Raw genomic sequence first — 27,018 nt, forward strand, 5'->3', positions numbered from 1 at the left:
AAGGATTGGGTGGAGGGGGTGATTCATGAAGCTTTAGGTCTAGGCTATCTGTTCTAGGGGAAAGAGCTGGCATTCAAATTTATTATAACTTTAATCAAGAAATTCTACCTTTACTAGGCACGTGTGGCGTGTTTTCCCTTCTCTAACTGAATGCAGTGTTTGTGGCTGGGAGGCAGGATCCTTGGGTGCTTCAGTCTTAGAACACCGGTGACCGGCGAGGGGCTCCCTAAGGACGGAAGATGACTCAGAGCTTTGTGAAGAATAAACAGCTGAGCGCTGCTTGCTGCATAATATGTTCAGCAGAAAGCCCAGTGGGTGCGCGCTGCCCTAACCATTTGCTAATTAATCTGATATCAGGTGTCCCACCAGAAGAGGCTGGACGTCAGTCCTCAGAGGTCTAAAGGGACACAGGGCTTCCTGGGATGCAACGAGGTAAATACTGGCGGGTGTGGAGGTAGGTGGGTTTGTTGTGTGAATGAGGGGGGAAGAGGTAGTGGGAATATCTAACGTCATTCTGGAACAGTTTCTCTTGTTATTCTTCAGTTGCTAAGTCGTGTCTGACTCTTTGCGACCCCATGGACTGTAGCCTTCTAGAGTCTTCTGTCCATGGGATTTTCCAGGCAAGAATACTGGACTGGGTTGCCACTTCCTCCTCCAGGGGATCTTCACCACCCAGGGATCAAACCCGCATCTCCTGCGTTGGCAGGTGAATTCTTTACAACTGAGCCACCTGGGAATATCTAGAACAGTAAGATTCCATTTTAAGAACCCCACCTCAAGCTGGGCAAAAGTTAGTGTGAAAAAACAACTTTTCTGGAAAAACCAAAACAGAAAAAAAAACGCAAAGTTGGCAACTGCTCCTAGTCATTGTATTAAGGGAAAATGTCTATTTTAAGAAGTGAATTAAAAACAACATAAGCAGTTTATAAACATTATCTTCATGTTCCATTTCGTAAAAGTGGGGTTGCCACTGAGGCTGAGTTCAGAACAGTTACTATGCAGATAAGTAAGGTCAGAGTGTCTCTTGGTTTAAATGGTTTATTTTAGATGATAGTCTCCTTTCTGTGTGTGTGTGCGCGCGCGCATGCCTGAGTGAGTCTAACACAGCAGGTCACCATCAGGAATATGAGCACATTAGGGAGAGTAGTTTTTATATGCTGAGCTTTTGTTCAGCATATAACTGAGCGTTTGGACCAAATATGAGCCCTTATAAATCATGGATATAGAGATTAAGTTTTCTGGCTGTGTTGCGGGTAAAGTGAGCATTAAATAAATGAGTGGAAGAACAAGGGTGATCTCCTGGTGAGACCCACATTTAGGTGCCATTTAAGGACTTTATCAACTGGTGTCTCATTTTAATACAGGGATCTTTTTTTAAATTGACAGGACCCTAAAACAGACTTTCAAATGTCCCTATTATTTAAAAGCAAGATTAGATTAAAACACTGTTCGATTTCCCTGCCTAGATTCATGACACAAGCCCTACATTTTCTTTCTCTGAAAATGGAAAACAATTTACAACCTTGTTTCCAAAATGCAAGACACAACCCACTGGCACTGGGGTATTTCATAAATGCATATTCTTGAGCCCCAGCTCAGGCTCAATCATAAACTCTGAATCATAAACTCTGGGGGTCGGACCCAGGGAATCTGCAGTTTTCAAAGCTCTCTGGGTGATTGTAACATACCATAAGCTCTGAGAATCACATATTTAAAAGGCAGATGACCGATATCTTTAGAGTACGACCTTGATTATGACATACTTGTTGAAATAATTTTCTAAATTGAAAACCAGAAATAATTAGGAATGTTCTAATTTGTCTTTTTTAAGAAAATAGGATCGTTACGCATCTATATCAACTCCAGGAAATCACAGAAGTGCCCACGTACTAGAAGCGGTGTTCTAGAAAAGCTTCTATTGATTCTGCTCAAAACAGGTTTCCTTTGCTTTTCGGAGGGGACCTCGGAACTCGGGAAACATTGTCTTCTGCCCAGGCAGCTTCTGGGTTTTCAAACTAGCAAGATTTTCTGTCAGTTGAATTTGATGGAGTTTGCTAGCCAGCTTATCAGTTAGGAAGATTATCAGAAAATAAAACATCAGGCAAACGAAGCAGGTCTAACAAGAAAGGAAAAGAAACCATAAACCACGTTTACACAGAGAGGGCTCCTGGCGGGGACCTGGGTCACTGTCTGAACACACAGCAGGGGGCCACACAAAGGCATCGGGCTTGGGGTGAGGATGAAGATGAGAGGACACAAACAGGTGGGGAGCAGACTCGGTTCTTGAAAGAGAAGAGGAGGAGGAGGAATCTGACACTGAAAAAAGTGAAAGAGAAAAAAAAGGATAAAGGCAAAAAAACAAGAAACACAAAGAAAAATAATAAACTAGCTTTTAATATACTCACATAAGCTGCAAAGAAAATGAGGTCATGTAATACACAATCATCCCTCTACGTGACAACAGAATACAAGTGCTTTTCGAAGAAAACAAATCTGCTGTTTTTCCACTGGTTATTATTTGTTCTGCAACAACACCATAGAAGAAAAATAACTCAGATTTACCTGGGCACAGATTCAGCAGTATGATCCACTGAAAATAATACGTCTTTAACCTATAATATCCGCAACATTCTAGAGGGAAAGAAACTATTTGCTTTTCAGTTGGAAAGGATTAGAACTTGACTTTTCCTTGATTTGTTTTTTATGAGAAGCACTTATATAAAATTTATTTGAAAACTAGGGTTTCCTAGGTGCAGCTATTGAGGGGCAACCACGGGCCAGGGCCCAGCGTCGCGGCAATGGAGTGTAACCTCGCTAAGCTGGGCTACGGTTCAGTGCGGCAGCCTCCTGTCTTCAGCTGGAGAGACACACCGCAGGAGGGAGAACCACCACAGCGACAATTAAAACCTTTCCCGGACGAAATGGGGCAGACTTTCAAGGTGAAAGAATCGTTTTACTTTGGATAGGTGTCTGGCAGTATCTACCAATGATTAAAGATAAATCCCCTTACTCAACATCCTGTTTTGAAGGCAAAAGGAAGAAAATAAAATTTTTTTTTTCATCCTCTATTTAAGGAACTAACTTATTCCAAAGAAAAGACAATGACTCATAGCTTCAAAGTTAAAAGACTGTCATTCCACTCGAGTCTCTTTTGATGGCGAGGACCTACGGGACAGTAGAGGTGGGTGTGGGGAGAGAAGGGCACGGAGACGTGACATTAGAAGGGAAAGCAGACTCTTTAAGGGCTCTTTTTCACCCTGCCACACCCGTTTAATAAAACCAGCGTCTGCTCTCTGGCCACAGTGGACCCGGCTAGTCCGAGGCTTCTAGACTTAGGCTTCCCTCATGTTACGGGACAGATCTGCGTCAGGACAACTGCAGGGGTGGGAAACAGACCTCCCAGTTAGTTACCCACCTTTCAAAACCAACACCGCTGAGCCTGTACCTCATAATGACCCAGATGTATAATGATGGTATCTTGGCTATATTTTTAAAGAAGTCTTATCTGCTTGACACATACATTGAAATTTTAACAGGCAAAATATGATATCTGAGATCTGCCTCAAAATATCTTACAAAAACTAAGGGTTGGACTGCAGAGATAAAGGAAAAAAAAAAAAAGGAATTGTTGGAGGCTGGTGGTAGTACATGGAGACTCATGGCATTAGCATCTCTATTTTGGTATATTTGAAGTTTTTCCACAATAGAAAATTTAAAAAAATAAAAGGGAAATAAATTTTAGCTCTAGAAAACAAAAACGACAATCCACGGGGGCTGTGGCTTCGAGAAGGGGTCTCCTGTGCCGCAGTGACGGGGTGGGCAGCGTCGTGACCGCGGCAGGTCGCCTCCGCACCGGGCACGCGTCTTCACCCGCTGTGCTCCTGGCAGAGGCTTGGGTCCTTCAGGGCACTTAGAAAAGCCACTGATTGTGGGGCTGTAAAAAAACCCCAGGACACTCTCTGCTGAGGGAGGCAGGGGGACTGGGGGGGTGCATGAAGGGACCCCCACGGGGGACGAGCAGCCCAGACACAGTCTGCTATTTTCAAGTCAAGAGACATGGGAAATAAGATCTAAGCTTATTTGCATGGAAGGGAAAACCAAAAGCTAATAAAAATGGTTATCTTTAGGAAAAGGTGAGGTAGAAGGGCAGGGAGGAAGCAGAGCATCCCTACAGGACCTTCGGAATCAGAGCTTAAGCTAAATCCGTGGGTCATTCTGCAGACAGGGGTCCACGCAGATGCTCCAAGAAGCAGCGCTGCGCTCCTGGAACTTCCCACGGGCTCAACTGCACAGAACTGCCCTTCATTCATCAAGACGGAGGCGCCTTTTCCATTTATAGGAGAGTCTGTCTAATTAAAGGTTTTTTAAGTCTCTTGGATTTAAAGGATCATCTCAGAATGTTCTGCCATCATTTTTGACCAGTTTGCCGCTGATAAGGTCTGCTCACGTGGCCTTCCATTTCTCCGACTCCCTAGCCTCCTGGGTAAGTACTGGTGGTGGTAACACCAACGATTTGGGGCTCCCGGGCTGGGCGGGTGAGAGGGTCTTGGAGGGGCTCGTGTGGCAAGTACAACCACCACAACACAATAAGATGGTCACTGGCCAGCACCTGGGAGCCTGCGCCCCAGCAGTGTGGACCCCACCCCGGCTCAGGATTCAGGGACAGCAGTGCCCACTATGGACAAGGGCGGCCATGCCCGCTGGGCACCTCACCTGGATGCAGTGGCATCTGAGGTTCCCTCTGAGGAGGGAGCCTCCCGAGGGCTCGAGGGGGGAATGCTCCTGGGCAACGGGGAGAACGAACCCCAAGGGCCTCACTCATTTTCTCCGGCCATTTGCATTGTGATGTAGACGAAAGTTTGGGGACCTCGGGGCAAATGAAGATCCTGACCAGTTGGAAGGACAGGGGGTCTGACCTCAGTACCAGGGTCCTCGCAGGGTCCTGGGGGGGGAGGAGGCCCTGGGCAGCTGGCGAGCATCACCTCCCTGTCTTCTCTCCCCGGAGGTCCGAGCCTCACCTCGCGGGGGCTAAGCGTAAACGGCACTGACTTAAATTCATGCTGCTCCCAACGCCCAGCGCTCTCCTGACCGAGGAGCCCCAGGGCCCTGCGGTCAGGTTTCCTGAGCTGACTTGAGGTCTGGAAAGGGGGCCTAGCCGGGCAAGGCGGGCAGCTGTGAGAACAGCTCAGGCAAGGATGGTGCCCGGCTCCCATCCCTGGGGAGAGATTCTCAGGGCGACTCGCCACGCAAGGCTCAGGGCTCAGGGCTCAGGGCTGCTCTCTGGCTCTTCGGAGGGGCTGGGTCAGGACTGGGGCCGGGAGGCTCCTCTCATGAGGGCAACCCCCATGAGGGGCCCGGAGGTGGACTGAGGCTGACACAGAGCCCCGTGTGGGTGGCGAGGAGGCAGCGAACTGGCTCCCAGCGACACGCTGGCACTGCCTCTGAGGCTCCCAGCTGGGCACGTCTTAATAGTCCGGGGGTCCATTGAGTCCTCCAATCGGCCCCCTGAGATGTCGGTATTCCTATCAAAAACTACTTGTCTGCACTTCTGGAGATGACAGAGGTATCTCTAACCCCCTGTACTTAGGCAACTGTAGAAACACAGATGCGAAGTGACGCGCTAATATTTGCAGACAGGCAGGAAGCGCAGCAGGCCTCCTCTCGGGGTCAGTAGACTTGGAGGCTCAGAGCCCAGCTGCCCCCTCACAGGGGTCCTTTGTGGGGTGGATGTGTGCTCGGGGGTGCCACTGAGAGACACAGAAACCTTGACTTCAGCAAGGTCTGAAATCTAAAGAGAGGCAAAGAGACACAAAAGCCGAGGGACGCTTGGAGGGGATGGGAAGAGTCTAATTTTAGTTTTGAATTTTCGGCTCCAAGAGCAAGGGGAAAAATAGAAAGATTTCAAAGAGTTGTGTTGGCAAGTAATAGGACGGCCCCCACCGTGAACACAGGCTTGAAAAAGACACGGGAGAAGGCCCGTCAGGCGGGAGGTGAGCCTGTTTCCCTGGGGACGCCTTCCCACCCTGGGCCCCGGGGTCTTCACCCCACGGGGCTTGGGGGCCGGGCCCCACCCCGTTCTGGTTAACACCATGTCCGCCCTGCTGGCGTTTCGGGCTCACCTGTCTCGGGATCGCTGAAATCTGGCAAAGTAACTGTATTAAGCTGTCGTCTGTCAGCAATGGTTCTGTCTAAGAGGCTGCTCCCACGTCCAGAATCACTGCAAAACACAGATGCAAAGGTCAGCCGCTGGGAGGGGACAGAAGTGACCAGTCTCCACTCCTGACACGCGTTTCGGACGTTCTTCGGCACCTTGTCACCTGCCACCACGCGTCCAGCTCTCCCTGGGCCGGCTTCCTTTCAGCATCCGTATCCCTAGCGCGGTTTAAATCGCACCCGCGGGCCGCGGGCCCGAGTAGTGCAGGAAATGGAAAGTTGGAGCCAGAGTCTCCCCCCGGCCCGCGCGGGCACACTGCGGGCACCGGTGCTGGGCGTCAGGCTCCCCGGGCCGTGAACACGCTCCCCTCCCGTTGTCTCCCGGAACCCGCGCTCGGCACATGTGCTTCCAGGCGGTGGCTGCCCAGAAAGATCACCCGGGGCGTCTTGATAAACCGAGGCCTGGGTCCTGCCCCGACCCAACAGATCAGAAGTGCTGGTTTTCAAAGCTCCCCCGTTGGTTCTAATGCGTAGCCAAATTCAAGAACCACTGGCCCCTACTTTTCAAAGGCTGATCACAGCCACGGCCTCGTTTGGGTCCCGAGAACAAGCCTTTACGATCAATGATGCGGTTGAGACCTCTAATGAACGAGGGAGACGTGGTGTGAGGCTGCACAGGGGATGGGGGGCTGGCAGAGAGCCCCCGGCCAGCGCTCCTGAGCGGGAGAAGACAGCCTCAGGGAGGGCACCGCGGGGTTCTGCCAGCAGCCTCCCGGATGGCGCTCCCAGCTAGCGTCCCGCACCGACCCCCGCAGGCTGCTCCTGCAAAACGGGACTGGCCCACTCCTCAGGTGAGCCACCAGGGAGACCACACAGGCCTAACGGGAGTGAACTGCCCTTCACTCACAGACCTTAGCTCATGCTGTTCCCCTTCTAATTCTCAGAAGCTTGTAAGCAAAACAATGAAAACAACTGCCTTCTTTGTTCCTCTATCAACATACTCTATCAAAGATGCGTATCTGTCTCTTGAGGTTTGAGTCTAATGCTTTTCTTTCAATCCATTTTTTTTTCAATCTGAGGGCTCTATGGATGATTTTTTAGTTGTTGTCGTCCAGAAATTCAACTTCTACAATAAAGGGACACGATTTCCTTCCTCTCTGCAGCTGTTGCTAAAAGTGGTACAAACAAGATTTGCTGTGAAACTTAATATGGTTTGCAGGCTGTAATTTCCACATCCAGTGATGTAGTTAGAGAAATCCACAGGAAACAGAAGGAAACTTGCTTCAGTACCGAGTATTTGTCAGCCTGTACTTATGACATCACTGGATACATGTTTTTTTGGAAACTATTCTATTAGTTATTTCCATGTCTGAGAAACAATAAATGTCTCTGAGCAGAAGACATCATAAAAGTCTGTGCAAATTTCCATTAATGACATTACCAATTGAATGTTTCTAGCATTGCTCTGTTCAGGTATGTATTTTTTATATAAATATTACAAAAATACTGTAAAAATTTGACAAAGAGTTAATTATCTGAATGTTGCAATAGGTCCCCACCTAGGAGTTTTGGGAAGATGTGATCTCAAAATATAGTGATATTTTTCACCACCTTGGGGATTCCAGGACACACACTGAGGTGTTGGGATTGCAAAGGAAGGATGTGCCTAGGTTTTCAGTGAACTGGATCTTGGTAAGAGGATGGGAACCGTCTGTTCCAAGCTTCCCACTGCATCAAGCTTCACAGCACAGGGTTGGGTGCTGCGTGTCATGCTGCGTCCTGGAACCCAGCCGGGGCAGGAGGCTGGGTTCTTATCCTACATCTGTCCCTGAAGGCAGGTCACTCTGGCAAGGCCACTTCCTGTGTGTTTCAGTGGCTTCCCTGTGAGATGAGGATAAAGACTGTCTTCCTACATATGCACGAGTCGGGCTGAACTGAGGTCATGCAGACAGAGCATTCAGAAGAGTTACAACTTCTGGGCACGTAACTGCCGTGCCTGCAACATGCATCTGGGGTTAACATGGCAGCAGGTGTGGGGATGCTGAGTTAAGGACCTCCGACTCCAGGTGTCAGAACCCCAACTGAGACAAAATCTTGGCTTATGAACATCACCCAGTCAGGACACAGGACCTGTTGGCCTGTTTCTCTCCCACCAGGCAAGAAACTACGTGTGGTTGGATTCCTTACTTTGTCTCCACGGTTTGTAAGCAACAATAACTACTCTGAATGGAGATGCTTTTGTTTCCACCCAGACTTAATGACTGAGAATCCCGCTGGATGCTTTAAGCAGGTTTCAGTTCTTTGCTTACATGCTGCAGACTCTGCCTTCACCGTGATCCACAGGAGGAGGGAGAAGGGGCCGGGGGAGCCTGGCCAACCCTCGAGTCTGCTCAGCGCTCTCGCTCTGGCCAGTCCCCCCCGCGAGGCCTCCTCTCTCCCTCTGGGACACGTCTGCTTGGGCCCCTCTACGGACCACCTTCCCCGATAGCCCCGTCACCTCTGCTCCTCTCTGGCTTGCCCTTAGGCGCCAGGACCCCTTCCCAAGGAGGCTGGCAGGAAGGAAGGGAAAATCATTCCCGGCAATGGTGTCAGTAGGAGGTTTGGGAAGGGAAACCCGCAGGAGCCTCAAATCCATAAGCTGCAGGATCCACACATGCAGAGGCACACATCCAACAGCTCCTGCTCCCTAAATCAGGACAGAAAATCCAGAGTAAACTGTACTGATGCTTAAGCTGTTCTGCAAACTGGAAACTGCTCTTGGAAATTCTCTAACAGCAAGGGGAAAGCTGGTCGGGGGCTGGGAGTCAGAATACTAGAGTTCATCACAGCTTTGCCGCTTCTTGGCTCTGCGATAGTACTGGGGACACGATAAATGCTGGATGTAACAGGGGGGCCTTGGAGAGGAAACTGGAGCATTTCCCAGGCATCTTAAGGCTGGATCACACAAACAGGGCAAGTTCCCTTCACTCCTGAGCTCAGCTTTCTCATCAGTAACAAGGTCCGACAGAACACAACCTCTGCCCATTTTATGGGGTCGCTCTGAGGATGAACGAGAGTGCACTCTGCAAACAGAAAAGTTCCTCCCAACACCGGGGACTGTTGGCGTTAAGGAGAGGCGGCAGGAACACACAGAGGGGCTGCGCAAAGAGGGGCTTCACCACCCAGATAGCCGCGACGGTGTGATTGCTCACCCAGAGCCAGACATCCGGGGGTGTGAAGGCAAGTGGGCCTTAGGAAGCATCACTACAAACAAAGCTAGTGGAGGTGATGGAATTCCAGCTGAGCTATTTCAAATCCTGAAAGATGACGCTGTGAAAGTGCTGCACTCAATATGTCAGCAAATTTGGAAAACTCTGCAGTGCCCACAGGACTGGAAAAGGTCAGTTTTCATTCCAATCTCAAAGAAAGGCAATGCCAAAGAATGCTCAAACTACCGCACAATTGCACTCATATCACACGCTAGCAAGGTGATGATCAAAATTCTCCGAGCCAGGCTTCAGCAATACGTGAACCATGAAATTCCAGATGTTCAAGCTGGTTTTAGAAAAGGCAGAGGAACCAGAGATCAAAGTGCCAACATCCGCTAGATCATCGAAAAAGCAAGAGAGTTCCAGAAAAACATCTACTTCTGCTTTATTGACTACGCCAAAGCCTTTGACTGTGGATCACAATAAACTCTGGAAAATTCTGAAAGAGATGGGAATACCAGACCACCTGACCTGCCTCTTGAGAAAACCGTATACAGGTCAGGAAGCAACAGTGAGAACTGGACATGGAACAACAGACTGGTTCCAAATAGGAAAAGGAGTACGTCAAGGCTGTATATTGTCATCCTGCTTATTTAACTTACATGCAGAGTACATCATGAGAAACGCTGGGTTGGATGAAACACAAGCTGGAATCAAGATTGCTGGGAGAAATATCAATAACCTCAGATATGCAGAGGACACCGCCCTTATGGCAGAAAGTGAAGAAGAACTAAAGAGCCTCTTGATGATAGTGAAAGAGGAGAGTGAAAAAGTTGGCTTAAAGCTCAACATTCAGAAAATAAAGATCATGGCATCTGGTCCCATCATTTCATGGCAAATAGATGGGGAAACAGTGGAAACAGTGACAGACTTTATTTTGGGGGGCTCCAAAATCACTGCAGATGGCGACTGTAGCCATGAAATTAAAAGATGCTTACTCCTTGGAAGAAAAGTTATGACCAATCTAGACAGCATATTAAAAAGCAGAGACATTACTTTGTCAACAAAGGTCCATCTAGTCAAGGCTATGGTTTTTCCAGTGGTCACGTATGGATGTGAGAGTTGGACTATAAAGAAAGCTGGGCGCTGAAGAATTGATGCTTTTGAACTGTGGTGTTGGAGAAGACTCTTGAGAGTCCCTTGGACTGCGAGGAGATCCAACCAGTCCATCCTAAAGGAGATCAGTCCTGGGTGTTCATTGGAAGGACTGATGCTGAACCTGAAATTCCAATACTTTGGCCACCTGATGCGAAAAACTTACTCATTTGAAAAGACCCCGATGCTGGGAAAGATTGAGGGCAGGAGAAGAAGGGGATGACAGAGGATGAGATGGTTGGGTGGCATCACCGACTCGATGGACATGAGTTTGAGTAGGCTCCAGGAGTTGGTGACGGACAGGGTGTCCTGGCGTGCTGCAATCTATGAGGTCACAAAGAGTCGGACACGACTGAGCGACTGAAGTGATTAGCATGAAATGGGATTTCCCATTCCCAGCTGAGGTTACAGCAAAGAACTTGTCTTTTTTGCCTTTCAACATTTATATGCTATGCATTAATGTGATTGAAATGGGACTTAGGAAGAAAAAATTTTCTTCCAATCATGTGAGTACATGACGGATGGTCCAAGTGGTGGTGGTAAGAGGGAGAAGAGGGGTTAATAAGAAAAACTAACGGCGAAGAAGCTGGCTGTTGACTCAGAGAGGCGCGCAGGCGGTGGAGAGAGCCTTGATGTTCAGCAGACCTGGGTTTAAATCAAAGATGTACTAGTTGTTTAGCTGAGAAAACTCGGGCAAGATCGTAACCTCACACAGCTTCAGTTTTATTCTCTATAAAGTGGAATGAACAGTAGCTGTCTTGCAAGGCTGAGACAGGGTTTGAGAAGAATGTATCAACAGCCTGGCCCGGTGGCATAGAGAAGGGGAAGTGGTTCCACGTGGGGAGGCTGCTGGACCGTCTGGCGAGGCTCTGGCCGAAGTCACACGGTCTTGAGTGGCCAGGTCAACCCACACAAGAACAGCCGGAGCCGAACGCTTCCCCGAGAGAGGAGGCCGACTGTGAGGTGGGTTTCTGTCCCAAAGGCAAGTGCAACTGAGGCCTCGGGAGGTCAGCGCAGGTCTCTGCAGTGACCAGCACTTGGCCGCACGCACACCCAGGAGAACGCCCCCGCCCTGCGCCCACAGCAGGGGATGTGGCCTCAGCCCCCAGGACGGCCCTTTGGCCTGAGCTCGGGGTGTGGCTCTCCCTCAAGCCAGAGTCAAAAGGAGGGGTGGGCTGAAGACAACAGGCAGCGGGGTCCGGCCTCAGTCTGGCCCTGCGATGCCCGGGGTCCTCCTCTGTGCCCCCGTGTTCCCTGCTCTGGGGCTGGTGCCAGCCTCTGGGGTGAGGGTGTGGGGGTGGGAGCAGTGGGGAGACCCGGGGGGTGAGCAGAGACCTCCCCCCGCGACACCTGAGCCCCAAGTCAGCGAGGACCTTCTGCAGCCTCCAGCCTCCTCCAGCCAGGGGGCTTTCTGCTCGGGGCTGTGTTTCCCAGGCAGGGCCGCTTCTCAGCCACCTGTTCATGCATCTCTGGCCTTTTCTAGAACCCTGTGTGACCTGACCCGGGGCTGCTGGGCCCAGAACTGCCCTGATCTGGGGGCCGCGGGGCGCTGTCCCTGCTGAGCCCTGTGCCAGGGCCGCGTCCTCCCGACCACGCGGGAAGGGCGTCTAAATCTGCCCAGCGGGGAGGGCCACAGGAGAGACACTTCATTTATACCCCAGAGAAAAGGCAGTTAGGAGCCAGCAGGAAGCTCCTTAGTCAGGGGCTGCTAGACTGCCGCCCCTCCCCCGAGGCTGCGGGAGAAGCTGGCGGTCCTGGGCACCCCCGCCCCGTCCTCTCTGCCCCGGAGAAGCTGGCAGTCCTGGGCACCCCCGCCCCCCCGCCCCATCCTCTCTGTCCTGGAGAAGCTGGCGGTCCTGGGCACCCCCGCCCCCCCGCCCCGTCCTCTCTGCCCCGGAGCCAGGCTCCACCCTGCGCTGGCCCCGAAGATCTTCCAGAGGCGAGGAAGCATGCGCAGAGCCCAGGCATTTGGTTAAGTATTTTTAAAGAACTCTCCGATTCTGCTATCTTTTTTTTTTTTCTCCTCACATTCAATATTCTTGGTTGCTAAGTGGGAGGAAATGTGGGGAGGTGGGAGAGGTGTGGAGAACTGGGGAAAAATTGGCAACGGGGAAAAGCTGATGGATTTATTTTCTCATTTCTAAAGGGGGGACAGACAAAGGAACGAGCTCCCGTGGGAAGCAGTCAGCTCCGGAGTGTCTCCTATGGCCCGGCTCGTGGCAAAGACCCTCCCCACGCCCCGAATCCTGCTGCTGCCGGTGGACCGGGAGTGGGGACTTTGGGGACATAACTGTGGACATTTCCTATTGCTGCGTAGAGACTGAGAAATTAGAATTCTTTAAAAATTAGAATGATCTTTATCTCCAGAACATACCCACAGAAGGGACGAGGCCAGTCTCGTGGGTATCTTCTCCCCGAGGGGGAGATGGGCGTGGTGGCCTCCCTGCCTGCACCGGGGCTCAGGACAGAGGGCCCGGGCCAAGGCCCTCCCCCCTTTCACCTTCTCAGCCCTGCCCTGCAGGGTCCCGGGCCTTCTAACGCCCCAGTTACCGACCACCTCTTCCCTGTTTCTGTCACACCAGCGGCTGTGCGCTCCGCCAGCCCTTCGGAGCACGAAGCTCAGCCCCGTCTCCCTTCTCGCTCCCGTGGAGTTGTTGCCCCAGACTCTCCTGATGTCGCTCGGCCCCTGGCCTCGTCACCACTGTCCTTGTGGAAGCCCCATCCTGAGTCCACACACCCTCCCTCTGTCGGCCTCCCACCAGGGCCGGACCGTGAACACGTCCATGACTTGACTTATACATTTTCAGACTCCTGACTCTTCAGAGAAGGTGGGCTATCCATACATCTTGCTGCGAACCTGAAAATATTCTGAGTGTGTGAGTGGTTGTCTGAATCACCTGAATCACCAGGGCCGCCTTTCCTTAAATCACTTCCTTCGCGGGTCTGGGCACACTTGGTCATCTAGACATTTGCTGGGGGCACCTGCCCAAGACTTGAAGATGATGCTTTTTGGGGACGTACTGGGAGAGGACTAGTGGGCTGCCTGGCGGACCTTCCCCACAGAATGTGCCTGTGCGGCGTGGGGGCTTTGACTGACTGGACAGGCCAGGCCAGTTCACAGCTGTGGGGGGCAGAGTTGCCCAGTGGAAAACCTACCAATTTTGTCTGGTTGAGACACAATCAGTGTCTTTAGAGAAGATAACCCCAAACGATACATGTCATTGTTCTATAATATTATAGTTTTTGTATTTATTTGCAAATTCATTTCAGCATATCTAGTTTTCAAATTCTTCTTTGAATGGGTCTTAACAGTTTACTGTTTCCTTCATTAGTTAATGAGATAAATAAAGCCTTCGATACATGCTTCCTGTATATTTGTTTGAGTCATGATTTTAGCTTCTTGAAAATTACACTTTATCACCCCAATAGCAATTTCTACTCTCCCTGGTAGGATGTGGCCTGTTATCCACTAAGGTCTTTTAAATATTACCGTGAGAACACTATCTGGAATATATAATTGACTAGTCTATCCACAAATCACTAGCAAGATGGTAAGACTCATCAAAGGAATTATGTAAATGGCTGGTTGAGCAAAATCAGGAGACCGATCGGAATTGAGCCTAGCAGGCCACCGTGGTGGGAAAAGCATAAGACACCCATGACTTGGCGGATTCATCAGACACTAGGAGAAAATCCCCTTAAAGATGGAGCTTGTGAGGCTCCACTGCGGGGGCTGGAGAGTCCGTCCCGCTAGATGACGGGCAGGGACAGCCGGAGCGGCAGACGCCACGCGTTGCCTGCATGACGGATGCCACGGCCTCTTACCTGGGGTTGGTCAGGTTGTAGCAGGATTTCCAGATCTGTAACATGTGCTTACACGTGAGGAGCGCCTCGTCCGGGCCCCGGGAGAGGGACTCCAGCTTCACTTTGGAAAACAGCAGTCTGTGGTGGGGAGACAAAGCGGGGAGGACACAGCTCAGGCCAGAGCCCCAGGCAGGACAACACGGGTGGCCGGGAGCTCTGTGGAGCCCTGCTGGGTTGGCCGAAACGTCCATTCGGGTTTTTCCCTAAGAAGCTGGAATGGACTTTTTGGCCACCCTACAGAAGGGGGCGTCCAAAGGCTGGCCGCACGGGAAGCGGTGGTGCAGGGCCAAGGACTTCAGAGCTCACAGGGCAGCATCCGGCTTTGCCCAAGTCTCACCACCACGGCCAGTGTCGGCACAACGCCGCCTCGGCTGGTCAGGTGAAAAGCATCCGAGCGGCTAATTTCATTCCGGACACAGAGATTTTATGAAGAGAGCGCTTTTTAGAGCACAACCAATTCATCTGCAAAACTTCAGAAATTCATCAAAAGTGAACTTTGATTTATTTCCAAAGTTACACGCGATGTGACTCAGTTGATATAAATATCTATCAGTAACCTTACACAGTGATCGTCATCGCATGAAGGCGATGACAGCTTGGACGGAGGGCTCATGGAAAGCGCGGCTTGGGCTAAGGCCTTCCCCTCTGTGATCTTCTCCAGCCCCACTCTGAAGGGGCGGGGACTTCACCAATCACCCACAATCACTGACCCTCTCTCCCCATTTCTGGCACTACCTGTGGCCCCGTCCAGACTGCCAGGGCACTCAGCATAGCCCCTTCTCCCTTTCCTGGCCTCTTAGAGTTTCTCTGCATACACAGTCTGCTGATTCCCTCTGGCATCAGCTCCCTTGGTCCCCGGGCTCATCACCACGGCCCCTGTGAAAGCCTGAACCCACGTACCATCCTGATGGTCTGGCTGTCCTCTCACTTTCCCGGCTCTAAGAAATCATATTATAAAGAAATCATACCTAAAAATCATTCTCATTCCCAGCTCAAGAAACTACAATGATTCCTTACCGACTGTAATGATAAGTCAAAATTCCTTATTGAGTCCTTTAAGACTCTGCCCATTGGCACTCCTATGTCACCATCCCACTTGGAGCTTTCCGCTGGGCTCTTTACTGGGCTTTCAGCGTGTTTTCCGCTGGGCGCTTTGCTCCTACTAGCGTGATTCACTGTGGAGAGCATGCGTGTGCGCTCAGCCGTGTCTGCCGATGGACTGTAGCCACCAGGCACCTCTCTCCACGGGATTTTTCCGGCAAGAATACTTGAGTGGGTTGCCATTTCCTCCTCCAAGAGATCTTTCCAACCCAGGGATTGAACTCATGTCTCCTGCATTGCTAGCAGATTCTTCTACCACTGAGCCACCTGGGAAACCCCATGTAACTCACCAAAGTCTATGTTTTTATTATAACTCTAAGAGTACATACCATGTTCTCAATCTTAATCTCCACTAATCCACGTCTCTCCTTGATTCCTCCTAAATACAGCTGAAACCCCATCTCATCAGATAAGTCTCCCATGGATGCCGCTTAATCACACTTTTATCTTTACTCCGCGCATCACAGGTTTGCTGAGTCACTCAGTCGTGCCCAACTCCTTGCAACCCCGTGGACTGTAGCCCGCCAGGCTCCTCAGTCCATGGGATTCTCTAGGCAAGAATCCTGGAGTGGGTTGCCATGTCCTCCTCCAGAGGATCTTCCCGACCCAGGGATCAAACCTGCGTCTCTTGCATCTCCTGCGTTGGCGGGTGGGTTCTTTACCACTAGCGCCACCTGGGAAGTGCTTGTGAGGTGGTGTTTGTTGTTAATAAAAAGAAGACAAAGACGGGGAGGAGCTCCTGCTTGTTAAAGTCTTCCATGTGCCCCTGCTCGGCCCTTTACTGAACAGGTCAGTGTTACCTTTGTAAGGACCCTTCCTGGTTGGTGGTGTTTATCTCCCTTCAACAAGAAAATCCTAGTGTCTCTCTCTGGCCTCCCTTCCACAGCGCTTAGCGGCGTGCTCTGCGGTCAACAGGCTTCAAATCAGCACTTTGCTCTCTAAACCACAGAAGATAAAGAAAAGCGTTTCTAGTGATTTACGTTAGACCTAGAGGAGAATTCCTCACTACGGACTACTCGTTTGAAGGCAGGCACTTCTGAGGAGGACAGTCTCTCTTTCCCCTATGAGAGCTGGAATGAGGCTGGTCCTGAGAGTCACCACCTGAGCTCGGGATGGCTCAGCACCAACCACTCCCTCTGAACGGACCCCGGGTGCCCGAGGAGGTGCTGGCGGCCCCCGGGGGTCAGGGCCGTGCCCCCTCGAGCTGGGTCTGCAGAAGCTGGGGAGGATGAGCCGCAGGCCAGGGAACGAGGGCTGCGGGGCCGGGTCTACCGGCGGGCGGGCAGAGAGAGCGAGGCCAGATAAGAAGAGGGCTTGGCTTCGGCTCAAAACCACCTCAAGAAGCGCCATTCCCAGAGGCCTTTCCAGGACTGCCTGCAGGGCACGGCAGCTACTCAGGCTGTCTTGAGGGGATTTTAAGGAGGCAGAACTTGACTTCACGAGTGTCTTCATGAGTCTAGAAGGTAGTGGGAGTACTTTTTTACCAGAAAGTGTTAAAAGTGAAAGTGAAAATGTGAGTCATTCAGTCGTGTCTGACTCTGCAACCCCCTGGACTGTGGCCCGCCAGGCTCCTCTGTCCATGGGGTTCTCCAGGCAAGAACACTGGAGCGGGTTGCCGTGCCCTCCTCCAGGGGATCTTCCTGGCCCAGGGATGGAACCCTGGTCTCCCGTGTTGCAGACAGATTCTTTACTACTGAGCCACCAGGGAAGCCCATGTTCCCAGCAGAGTCTTCCAGCAAACATAGGTCAGCTGGGGGATGTGTGACAGAGGCGGCAGGGCTGCTGAGCGGTCACCGGTCAGCGTGCGGCGGAGACCCGCTCGGACGCCAGAGACCTCACGGTGACGGTTGGGCACCAAGCCATTCGGGCCAGTGGGCAACCCTCTCGGGACCATGGTGGGTTCTCGGAGGCCCCCGGGGCCGCTGACTGAGCCGAGCTGGAAGCGGGCCTGCCCACTGGGGGCCCGCCCAGCAGGCAGCTGGGGCTCTCAGAGCAGTTATCATGGTTCCTGTAACTGGACAGGACGCCAGAGCTGTCTCTAGGCCGCAGCTTGGGAGAGCAGTTCTGGGCAAGGCTTCTCGGCTGGAAAAAGAACTTCTAATTAACATGAAATAACAGCTTTCAAACTTGACTCAGGATGTGGAGTTGAAAAGGTGTGGGCTGGATTTCAGAGAACCCGACAGGAAGGACAATAGTACAACTGCTGAGGCCAAGAGACGGGAAAGGCACCTGGGCTGGGAGGAAAGGAGAGGAGCCTGAAGGACAAGCTGGAGGGGAAGGGGGGCTGGGATGGGGGGCTGGGATGGGGGGGCTGGGAACAGGGGGGGCTGGGATAGGGGGGTGGGGACGGGGGTCTGGGACGGGGGGGCTGGGATGGGGTGCTGGGACGGGGGGCCTGGGGACGGGGGGGCTGGGGACAGGGGGGCCTGGGGACGGGGGGGCTGGGATGGGGGGCTGGGATAGGGGGGCGGGGACGGGGGGGCTGGGACGGGGGGGCTGGGATGGAGGGCTGGGACGGGGGGCCAGGACAGGGGGCGGGGACAGGGGGCAGGGACAGGGCTGCGGGCAGAGACGCTTGCCCACCGTCAGGCACGTCCGGCATGAAGGCAGACGTCCGGGACCCTGAGTCTGACCTGCTCTTGAAGGCAGACAGAAGTGGGGATGGAGGCTGGGCCTCAGAGACCCGCTGGTGAGGCGGAGAACAAAGCGGGAGACAGACCCCGGGATGCCTGGCACCCTTTCCGCCGAGCCCTGCTCGCACATCTCAAGACCGTTGAAAACACCTGGCTGGGGGCACGCTCCCCCAGGACAGACTCGAAGATCCACACACAACGGCGTTCACGGGCCGCGGTCGATGTCCAACGAGGCTGTAGATCCCACCTACTGAGGAGACCCTGAGGCAAAAATCCCGGGACCGACCAGCAGCGGCTGTTTCAACGCGCTGAGCTGTCGCCGCGATGGAGACGGCAGGGGGTGGACGGGCTACGACCGACCGTTCGCCGGCCACACTGCCGGGTCCAACCGCGCGCCAAGTGAGATGTTTCTCTAAGTGGAGTCAGGCATCACATGCTGGGAAAATGGTCTAATCCTGTTCCCTACACCTGGCTCAAAGTCCATTAATCTAATTTAAAAATTTTTTGTTCACAGACTCATCGAATACTTACAGGAAATTAATGAAGACTAGAACTTCCCTACAATACCCTTCTGACTATGTTCCTGGGAGCCCAAATCTAGCATCTGGGGCAATGCCTCTGAGGACCTGGTTCCTGCCCGTGCGCTCAGCCCACCAGGTGCATCCCCCATCCTAGTCATGATCGACTTCCTCCACGGCCACCCTCCTTCACGCCCCTGAGTCTGTGCACAGGCTGTTCCTTCTGTCTGGAACTAATTTTCCATCCGTTTCTGCTTTTTAAGCCTCCTCTACTTATCTGTCAAGGTTCAGGTCAAACCTCCATGCCCCTCAACCACTGAAGCCAGCCTTAAGTAAACCGAAGCTAAAACTCCCAAATGGAAATGCAGATCCAGAAAATACAAGAGCTCTCTGCTGTGGGATAATGAGCTATAAGCCTGGAAGCTTCTGCTTTCAAGACAAGTGAAATAATAACAATAACCACAGTGGCTGCCAGACACTGTAAACATGTAATCAGCAATTCTTACAACATCTCTGCGAGTCAGGCTGAAAGCTAAGTCTTCCGCCTGAGTTCACACAGCCGGTTCCTGGCAAAACAGGAATGTAAACCCAAACCCACCTGACTCCAAAGCGCAGAGCAGGAAACACGAGAATGACTTAAAATGTTCTAAACACACTACTGACGCTGATGAAGATATGTAGCATTTTCTAATCCACTGTTAAGTATTTAAAACCCTAAAACGTGCAAGTGGTAAAGAATCCACCTACAATGCAGGACATAGAGAAGGCATGGGTTTGATCCCTGTGTCAGGAAGCTCCCCTGGAGGAGGAAACGGCAACCCACTCCTGTATTTTTGCCTGGAGAATCTCCTGGACAGAGGAGCCTGGCGGGTCCATAGGGTCACAAAGAATCGGACATGACTGAGCACGCATATGGAAACAAAATCTGCAAAGATCTCTGTGAGATATTGTGTGGAACAGAAAGAGGCATAAAATACAGTTCCTTGCCCTCAGAGAATATACAGTCCAATCAGTATAACAGGCTCACCACAAAGATTAAGGGAGATTTCTGGCTTAGGCACAGATTGTATGTGTGTGTGTTAGTTGCTCAGTTGTGTCCAACTCTCTGTGACTCCATGGACTGTAGCTCTCCAGGCTCCTCTGTCCATGGAATTCTCTAGGCAAGAATACTGGAGTGGGTTGCCATTTCCTTTTCCAGGAGCTCTTCCCAACTCAGGAGGCCCTGAAATTTGGGCAGGGCTGCAGGAAAAGAAGAGTTTGGGCTGCTGAGGTATTGTTCCTAGGCTACATCATACATGATTCTGAAAAAAATGATTACATTTGCCTGTGCTTTTTGTGACTTGCTTCTTCCACTCAAAAGTCAGGTGCATATGAAGCTCTAGACATTTGAAGGAAACAGTTAATCAAGGTTTTACTTTTCATTAAAACTAATAGAGATAATACTTTACTCTATTTTTGGAATTTTTTGAGAATCCCAGAGTAACTCTTGAAATAACCGTCTGGCTTAGTGTAGCACTCAGAGAGAACATGTGGGCCCCTGGTGAGGCTCTGGAGTCTGTGGCATCGTGACTTCTCATCAGGCACCTTGGGCAAGGTACCAGAGCCAAGTTTAATCTCTAATCTCACCCCCAGGAAGACTTTCCTCACTCCCTGGACACCCTACCTCTAGCGCGTCCCTCTGGTTCAGCTTTACCCCGGGCCTCATCCCCATGCATCCCAGACGTGACCTCTCACAGGCCCTCCTACCTCCCTGCCTGTGTTCTCTGCCCGGAGGTCTTCTCCCCAGCGACCCTCCCAACAACCCGGGCAAGTCCCTCTGTCTGACATTCCTGATCTGCCCCTCCCCAGGCAGCAACTAGCTCCTTCCTCATCTCATTTGCATTATTTCTTTTCATCTGTTTACTCATAAACATAGCATATTAAAAAGCCATCACTTTGCTGACAAAGGTCCATCTAGTCAAGGCTATGGCTTTTCCAGTAGTCATGTATGGACGTGAGAGTTCACCATAAAGACGGCTGAGCGCCAAAGGATTGATGCTTTTGAACTGTGGTGTTGCAGAAGACTCTTGAAAGTCCCTAGGACTGCAAGGAGATCCAACCAGTCCATCCTAAAGGAGATCATTGCTTACTGTTCATTGTAAGGACTGATACTGAAGCTGAAACGCGGATACTTTGGCCACCTGATGCGAAGAGTTGACTCGTTGGAAAAGACCCTGATGCTGGGAAAGACTGAAGGTGGGAGGAGAAGGGGACGACAGAGGATAAGATGGTTGGATGGCATCACCGACTCAATGGACATGAGTTTGAGTAAACTCCGGGAGTTGGTAATGGACAGGGAGGCCTGGTGTGCTGCATTCCATGGGGTCGCAAAGAGTTGGACATAACTGAGCAATTGAACAACAGATCTATGCAGTTGTCAATGTGTCTGATAATGAATTTGTTCATCTTTTTGTCAGTCATTTTAAAAAGTGCCTAATATGCCCTTGAGGCCACAAAGGGGAGTAAGACGTGGTATTTCTCACCTCACCAAAAGGCCACAGTCTAGTGCTCCATACGCGTGATATGTGATAAACTCAGATAGACATATGAACAAGGTTATCTGGCAGCACAAAAGGAAGGAGACAGGGTCTTCCTGAGGGGCCATGGAAGACAACTGTGAAGGGCTTTTCCAGTTAGGGTGGATGGGCTCTGGGGAGAGGCCTTCCCGGCAGGCGGATGGACCATCTCAAGCCAAGGCAGGAGTGTCCCCTGGGCTCAAAGAATAGGGTCTGGAGTCTGGGATATAAGGCTGGGACCTGAGAAAAAGATAAAAGAGGAGATATTGCTAAATTCTGAAATCTAGTATGCCTTACTAAGCTTTCTGATGAAGAACTGTCAATGACAATAAATTAGGAAAGTTTAGAGAAATACTATAGTAATAAATTCCCTCTAATCTTACCTGACAGCATAAAAAATACACTCATTAATTGCATCAAGGAGGAAACACACATATTAATAAACAAAACCCTCACTAATCAGCAGATCCATAAACGCTGTGGTCAAGGCAGCTGATTCAGAAGAACATCACGGGAAGCTTGAACGTTTGCTATTTTGTGCTGATCTGTGTTTGAGTGCTCGGCGTGCCAGGGACCTGTCTTTGTTTATCTGTTGAATGTTGGCCGGGAGGCAAAACAGCTGTGCAGAAAATGCATGTGGTGTTTGCCCAAGCTGGGCAGTGGCCATGGGGACCTTGAACGCCGCCCCCTCTTCCGGGGGCTGAGCTGAGGGCTGGAGTGGACCCGCGGGGCACGTCACTGCATTGTCTGTCACCGGGTGGAAGAGGCCGAACAGCAGGCAGGGGTGGGAGCAGGCAGGTGCGCAGAAACGCAGTTTGACGCTGAGAAGATGGTTGGGCAGCCACAGAGCAGAAGCAGAGAGGAGCCGAGCGAGGTGCCGGAGCACGCGGTGAAGCGGCGGAGGGCGGAAACCCGACGCCGGTGAGTCAGCGGGACCGAGTCCCAGAGCGCTGAGTGGGCCCCTGCCGCTCACGGATGGGCTGTTATCAGACACCGCTGACCAGCCCTCCAACACCGGGGAGATGGCTGCCCTCAGGTTCCAGGGTGGCTTTGGTGAAGGAAATCCATCTCAACTGCTCCTCGTCTGCATTTCTGATGGCCTGCTGGTCTCGGAGCCCTGGCTCTCCCGGCTGGATTTCCACATCAGGCCTATCCCAGGAGATGGTGTTCTCTGCAAAATGTAGCCTCTGATCCGGGCTGAGTCACCATCGCCGGAGGGAACGGGGCTGGGACTGGCCTGCAGGCCACCTGGCCTGACGCGTCTCCACGGGCTCAGCCACCCCCAGGCGTGCCAGTGACACAGCTGCGCAGGCCCGGGGCTGACGCGCTTCCGGAGCCCGAGGACCCTCTGAGGACAGGTGGAAGGGAGGCGGGTATGGCACCAGTCACGTGATGGCTCCCATGAGCCATCAACCACTGCTTGGGGAACAAATCACTCATGGTGATCGTCCAACAAACATCATCTGAATGAATGATCTGTCTACTCAGCTATCACAGGAAACACACAGTTTCCTTCATCATCTGGCTCACCTAATTGCGGTATTGACATCTGTTCATCAACTCATTAGAAAAAGAAAAAAAATGTATATATATATAGTTTTTTCCAACTAACCCAAACCTGGGAAAGACCTTGCGAGTCCTGCAGTGAATGCTTTGCTACTCAAGAATGTGGTCAGGGCAGGCACCTTCTGCATTCCCTGGGAACCTGTGAGAAATGCAGAAAATCCACCTACTCTAGACCCAATGGGGGTTTCCCTAGTGGTTCAGACAGTAAAGAATCTGCCTGCAATCCAGAAGACCTGGGTTCAATCCCTGGACTGGGAAGATCCTGTGGAGAAGGAATGGCAACCCACTCCAGTATTCATGCCTGGAGAATGCCATGGACAGAGGAGTCTGTCTACAGACAGACTTCATGTAACAAGACTGGGTTAGAATCTTGTTCTAATGGGTTAGAATGGGACCCGATGGATTAGAATCTTCATCTAACAGGATTCCAAGGTGATTTGTATGCAAATTTAAGTTCAAAAAGCACCACTCTACTTCATAACTCTCCATTTTTACTTTCAATGGTCTGATTGTTTTTAAAAAAGACCTCCAGGAAAACACTTCCCATAGTCTCTGCTGCTGCTAAGTCGCTTCAGTCGTGTCCGACTCTGTGCGATCCCATAGATGGCATAGTCTCTACACTTAGGCAATTCTGTGTTTATTTCATTCCAGTAAGAATTTTGAAGGTATTTTAATCTTAAATTCAGTGGCCATTCTGATCAACCACTTACATTAAGCTCATAAATGAAGGGCACCCCCACCTGTGGTCTTGAACTTTCCTTTCCTTTTAGAGAGATTCTCTGGGTGACTCTCTGGTGGCCGTGCTATAGGAAATGGCACCCCATTCCAGTACTCTTGCCTGGAAAATCCCACAGACAGAGGAGCCTGGTGGGCTACAGTCCATGGGGTCGCAAAGAATCAAACACGACTGAGCATCTAAACAACAGTAAGGTCCTTCCTGAGCATGGCCAGTGAGCACCAGGGGACTGAGCCAGGGTGCCACTCACGCTGTCAGCCGCAGGAGGGGCCCCTGAGTCTGAAGAGCGCTGCCCGGGCCTCTGCCTCAGGGCTGGAAAACTCAAGTGTCTTCCTGAACCAGTCAAGTAAACAGGAGCTGGCTTCAAGGTCTCTTTGGAGTCATGCCTGCCCACCCCAAAGATAATCAAATCCAGACATTTCTGAAATGTGCATTGACTTACAGGAACTCTGCTAACAGAAGTCTGCCCATGGCTACCAGATGGACACCCCTAGTCTGCAAGCTCTTCAGAGATCTCTGAGCGCCTGGTTTCCTTCACAAAACCCCAGAGCACACGCTGAGGCCTGCTCGGCTGGCTAACAGAACCACCAATGGGAGGTTTGAAGATCGTGGCTCTAATCAGGAGGGCATCGTCCCTGGGAACGAAGAGCGCCTGGCCCACGGGGCTCATTGGCAAACTTCTCTGGGAGAAGAGGAAGTTCTGGAAATGCGACCACGCTCAGGCCCGCGGCGGCCGGGGAAGGAGACGCCGCACAGGGGCCGGCAGGTGCGGGAGCTCCCCGCCGGCCTCCCCGAGCCGCTGCTTCCGGGAGCACGGGCGCCACGTCTGTTCCGGCAAAGCCAGCCCCGCGGGCGGACGCCCGGCTTTACAGGCGCGCCCACCCCCAGCACAGGCCGAGGCCGGCCGCCGGCCTCCCTCCGCCGGGCAGGGCCTCCCGTGTATCAGTTACACCCTGCTGCCCGTTTCAGTTGAAGTGTCAACAATCTGGATACTCCCCCACCCTCCTAGCGATATTTTTAGAACAAACACACACCTGACATATTTAGCGGCAATAAATCACCCTGAGAAACCCTGGTTTGGCTCATTTTTTGCTCCCACTTTAGCTACTAATCTCAACTCTGATTAGGGTCCTGGAACCTCAGCTGGAAATGCCCGGGACGGGCTGACTGACAACACGCGTGGCATCAGGCCGCCCAGGCTTGGGAGAGCCGCTCCGGGCCTGAGTGTGAGGCGCTCGCGACGGGAGCGGTGCCCTCCAGTGCCAGCCTCAGAGCAGCAGTCAGGACGGCCTCCTGGGCTTCGTCTGACCGGGTGGAAGCGGGGTGGAAGGGGTGCAGAGAAGTAAGAGTCCCAGAACCCGCCACGGGCTGCGGAGCGAGTCGGTGAGCAGTGGTGTGGGCCCGGGGAGCCGTCTGCTGCGTCAAACCGTGAACAGGAAAAACTGGAAAGCACCCTTTCCCGTGTAACCACCCTGGCTCTAAACATAAACACTTAATTCTCCCTGAACCGCAGCCACCACTGACCGTCTCTAACACCGGGCGGGGGGCGAACCTGTGTCCCGGCGGTGGACGCACAGGGTGGAGCCCCTGGGCCGCCAGAGGAGTCCCTCCAGCTTTACTCCTGACTCAGCTGCCTCGGCCGCGACCTCCCCGCGTCCCCACGCCTGAGGGTGGCGGCTCAAGAAGGAAGGCCACACTGGGCCCTGCAGGGACCGAGGCAGACGCTGACGGGACGGGGGCCCTGCAGCCACCCAGACCCAGAGGGAAGGCGGCTCAGCCCCTGAGACACGGACTCACAGGGGCCGAGGTCTGTGACAGACGCACAGCGGCCCCCCGAGGCAGGACGGGAGCCTGACCGCGGAGGCGTCCGGCCCTGCGGCCAGCGGGCGCGGCTGGCCTCTGGGGCCACAGGCCGCTCAGGCCGGGGTCCCCGCACTGCCCTGCTCCTGGGACTCCGGGCGCTTTGCTCTCACCCTCTCAGCACATCGGGAGGGCTGGTTTGGCTCTGCCTGTCTCCCAGGTGCCCGGGGAGGCGAGGCGCTGTGGCTCCCGGGCCACACGTGCGGCGGCCGCGGCACCGTGTGCCGGGGCGCTCAGGGCCCCATGATGGCCGCCGGGCCTCACGCTGTGAGCTGCGAGGGAGGACGGCCCCCTCGGCCTCGGCTCCGCGGGCTCATACCGGCAGAAAGCAGGCCCCCGATCCTTAACGCCGCTGCTGTTGTTCAGTTGCCAGATGTGTCCGACTGTTTGCGACCCCATGGACTGCAGCTCGCCAGGCCTCCCTGTCCATCACCATCTCCCAGAGTTTGCCCAAGCTCATGTCCACTGAGTTGGTGATGCCATCCAGCCATCTAATCCTCTGTCGTCCCCTTCTCCTCCTGCCCTCAATCTTTTCCGTCTTTGCAGATGAGTCAGCTCTTCGCATCAGGTGGCCAAAGTACTGGAGTTTCAGCTTCAGCATCAGTCCTTCCAGTGAATATTCAGGGTTGATTTCCTTTAAGATGGACTGGTTGGATCTCCTTGCAGTCCAAGGGACTCTCAAGAGTCTTCTTCAACACCACAGTTCAAAGGCATCAGTTCTTTGGTGCTCAGCCTTCTTTACAGTCCAAGTCTCACATATAAGAGTAATCATACAGTACTTGTCTTTTTGTGACTGGCTTATTTTATTAGCATAACATCCTCAAGTTTCATCCATGTTGTGACATATTTCATAGCATATTTCAGATTTCTTTTTTTCTTTTTTAGAATTTCCTTCCTTTTTAAAAACTGAATCATATTCCATTGTATATAGATCATATTTTGCTTATCTATCCATTCATCCATGGACAGTTGGGTGACTTCTACCTTTTGGGTCTTATGAATGGTGCTATTAATGAACATGTGTGTACAACCTCTGTTCCTTCTTTCAAGTCTTTTGAGTATTTACCCAGAAGTGGAATTGCTGGATCATACAATAATCTATTTTATTATTTTGAGGAACTGCCATACTATTTTCCACAGCAGCTGCACCATTTTACATCCCTACCAGCAGACCGCAAGAGTTCTGGCTTCTCCACGCCCTCTCCAACACTTGCTACTATCTGCTGTTTTGTTGTTTTTTTTTTAAATAATAGCCATCCTAATGGTATCTCATTGTGGTTTTGATTTGCTTTCCCTAATGATTAGTGATGCTAAGAATATTTCCATGGGCTCATTGGCCACCTGAATATCTGCTTTGGAGAAAGGTCTATTCAAGTTCTTTGTTCTTTTTTTTTTTTCATTTGAGTTTTTGTTGTTGTCGTTATGGAAGTCTGATTTTAAGCAAGCTACTGCACCACTGAACCCACCCCACTTTGATCTGCGGTATCTTTCAGGCGGTCACCCTCTACCCTCTGAACCCACTGAACCCACCCCACTTTGATCTGCGGTATCTTTCAGGCAGTCACCCTCTACCCTCTGCCCAAAGATCCCCTCAGCTTGTATCTGAGGAAGGGGCCCCGCCCGTCAGCTACTGTGCCCTCATCCCTCCCTGATGTCCTTCCACGGGTCATTTCTCTAGGTTAACAGGAT

At 52.0% G+C, this 27,018-nt stretch overlaps 1 protein-coding gene across 11 annotated transcripts in view; it reads right to left on the reverse strand.

Annotated features, from left to right (window-relative positions):
• The window catches only part of TTC7B (tetratricopeptide repeat domain 7B), a 255,906-nt gene that overhangs the window by 44,337 nt on the left and 184,551 nt on the right, over positions 1 to 27,018 (reverse strand). For 6 of the 11 annotated variants that reach the window (XM_081510886.1, XM_081510890.1, XM_081510883.1 and 3 more), the window contains 3 exons: positions 14,322 to 14,438; positions 6,120 to 6,217; positions 2,155 to 2,316 (listed from right to left, as the gene is read on the reverse strand). In XM_081510886.1, coding sequence (XP_081367012.1) covers positions 2,155 to 2,316; positions 6,120 to 6,217; positions 14,322 to 14,438 — 377 coding nt within the window. The remainder of the gene's footprint in view (positions 1 to 2,154; positions 2,317 to 6,119; positions 6,218 to 14,321; positions 14,439 to 27,018) is intronic. The other 5 variants (XM_081510892.1, XM_081510885.1, XM_081510891.1 and 2 more) reach the window with 2 other exon arrangements.

This window comes from Giraffa tippelskirchi, chromosome 7 (assembly GCF_054371585.1).
Source record: "Giraffa tippelskirchi isolate mGirTip1 chromosome 7, T2T-mGirTip1v1.2.pri, whole genome shotgun sequence".
Lineage (NCBI taxonomy): Eukaryota > Metazoa > Chordata > Mammalia > Artiodactyla > Giraffidae > Giraffa > Giraffa tippelskirchi.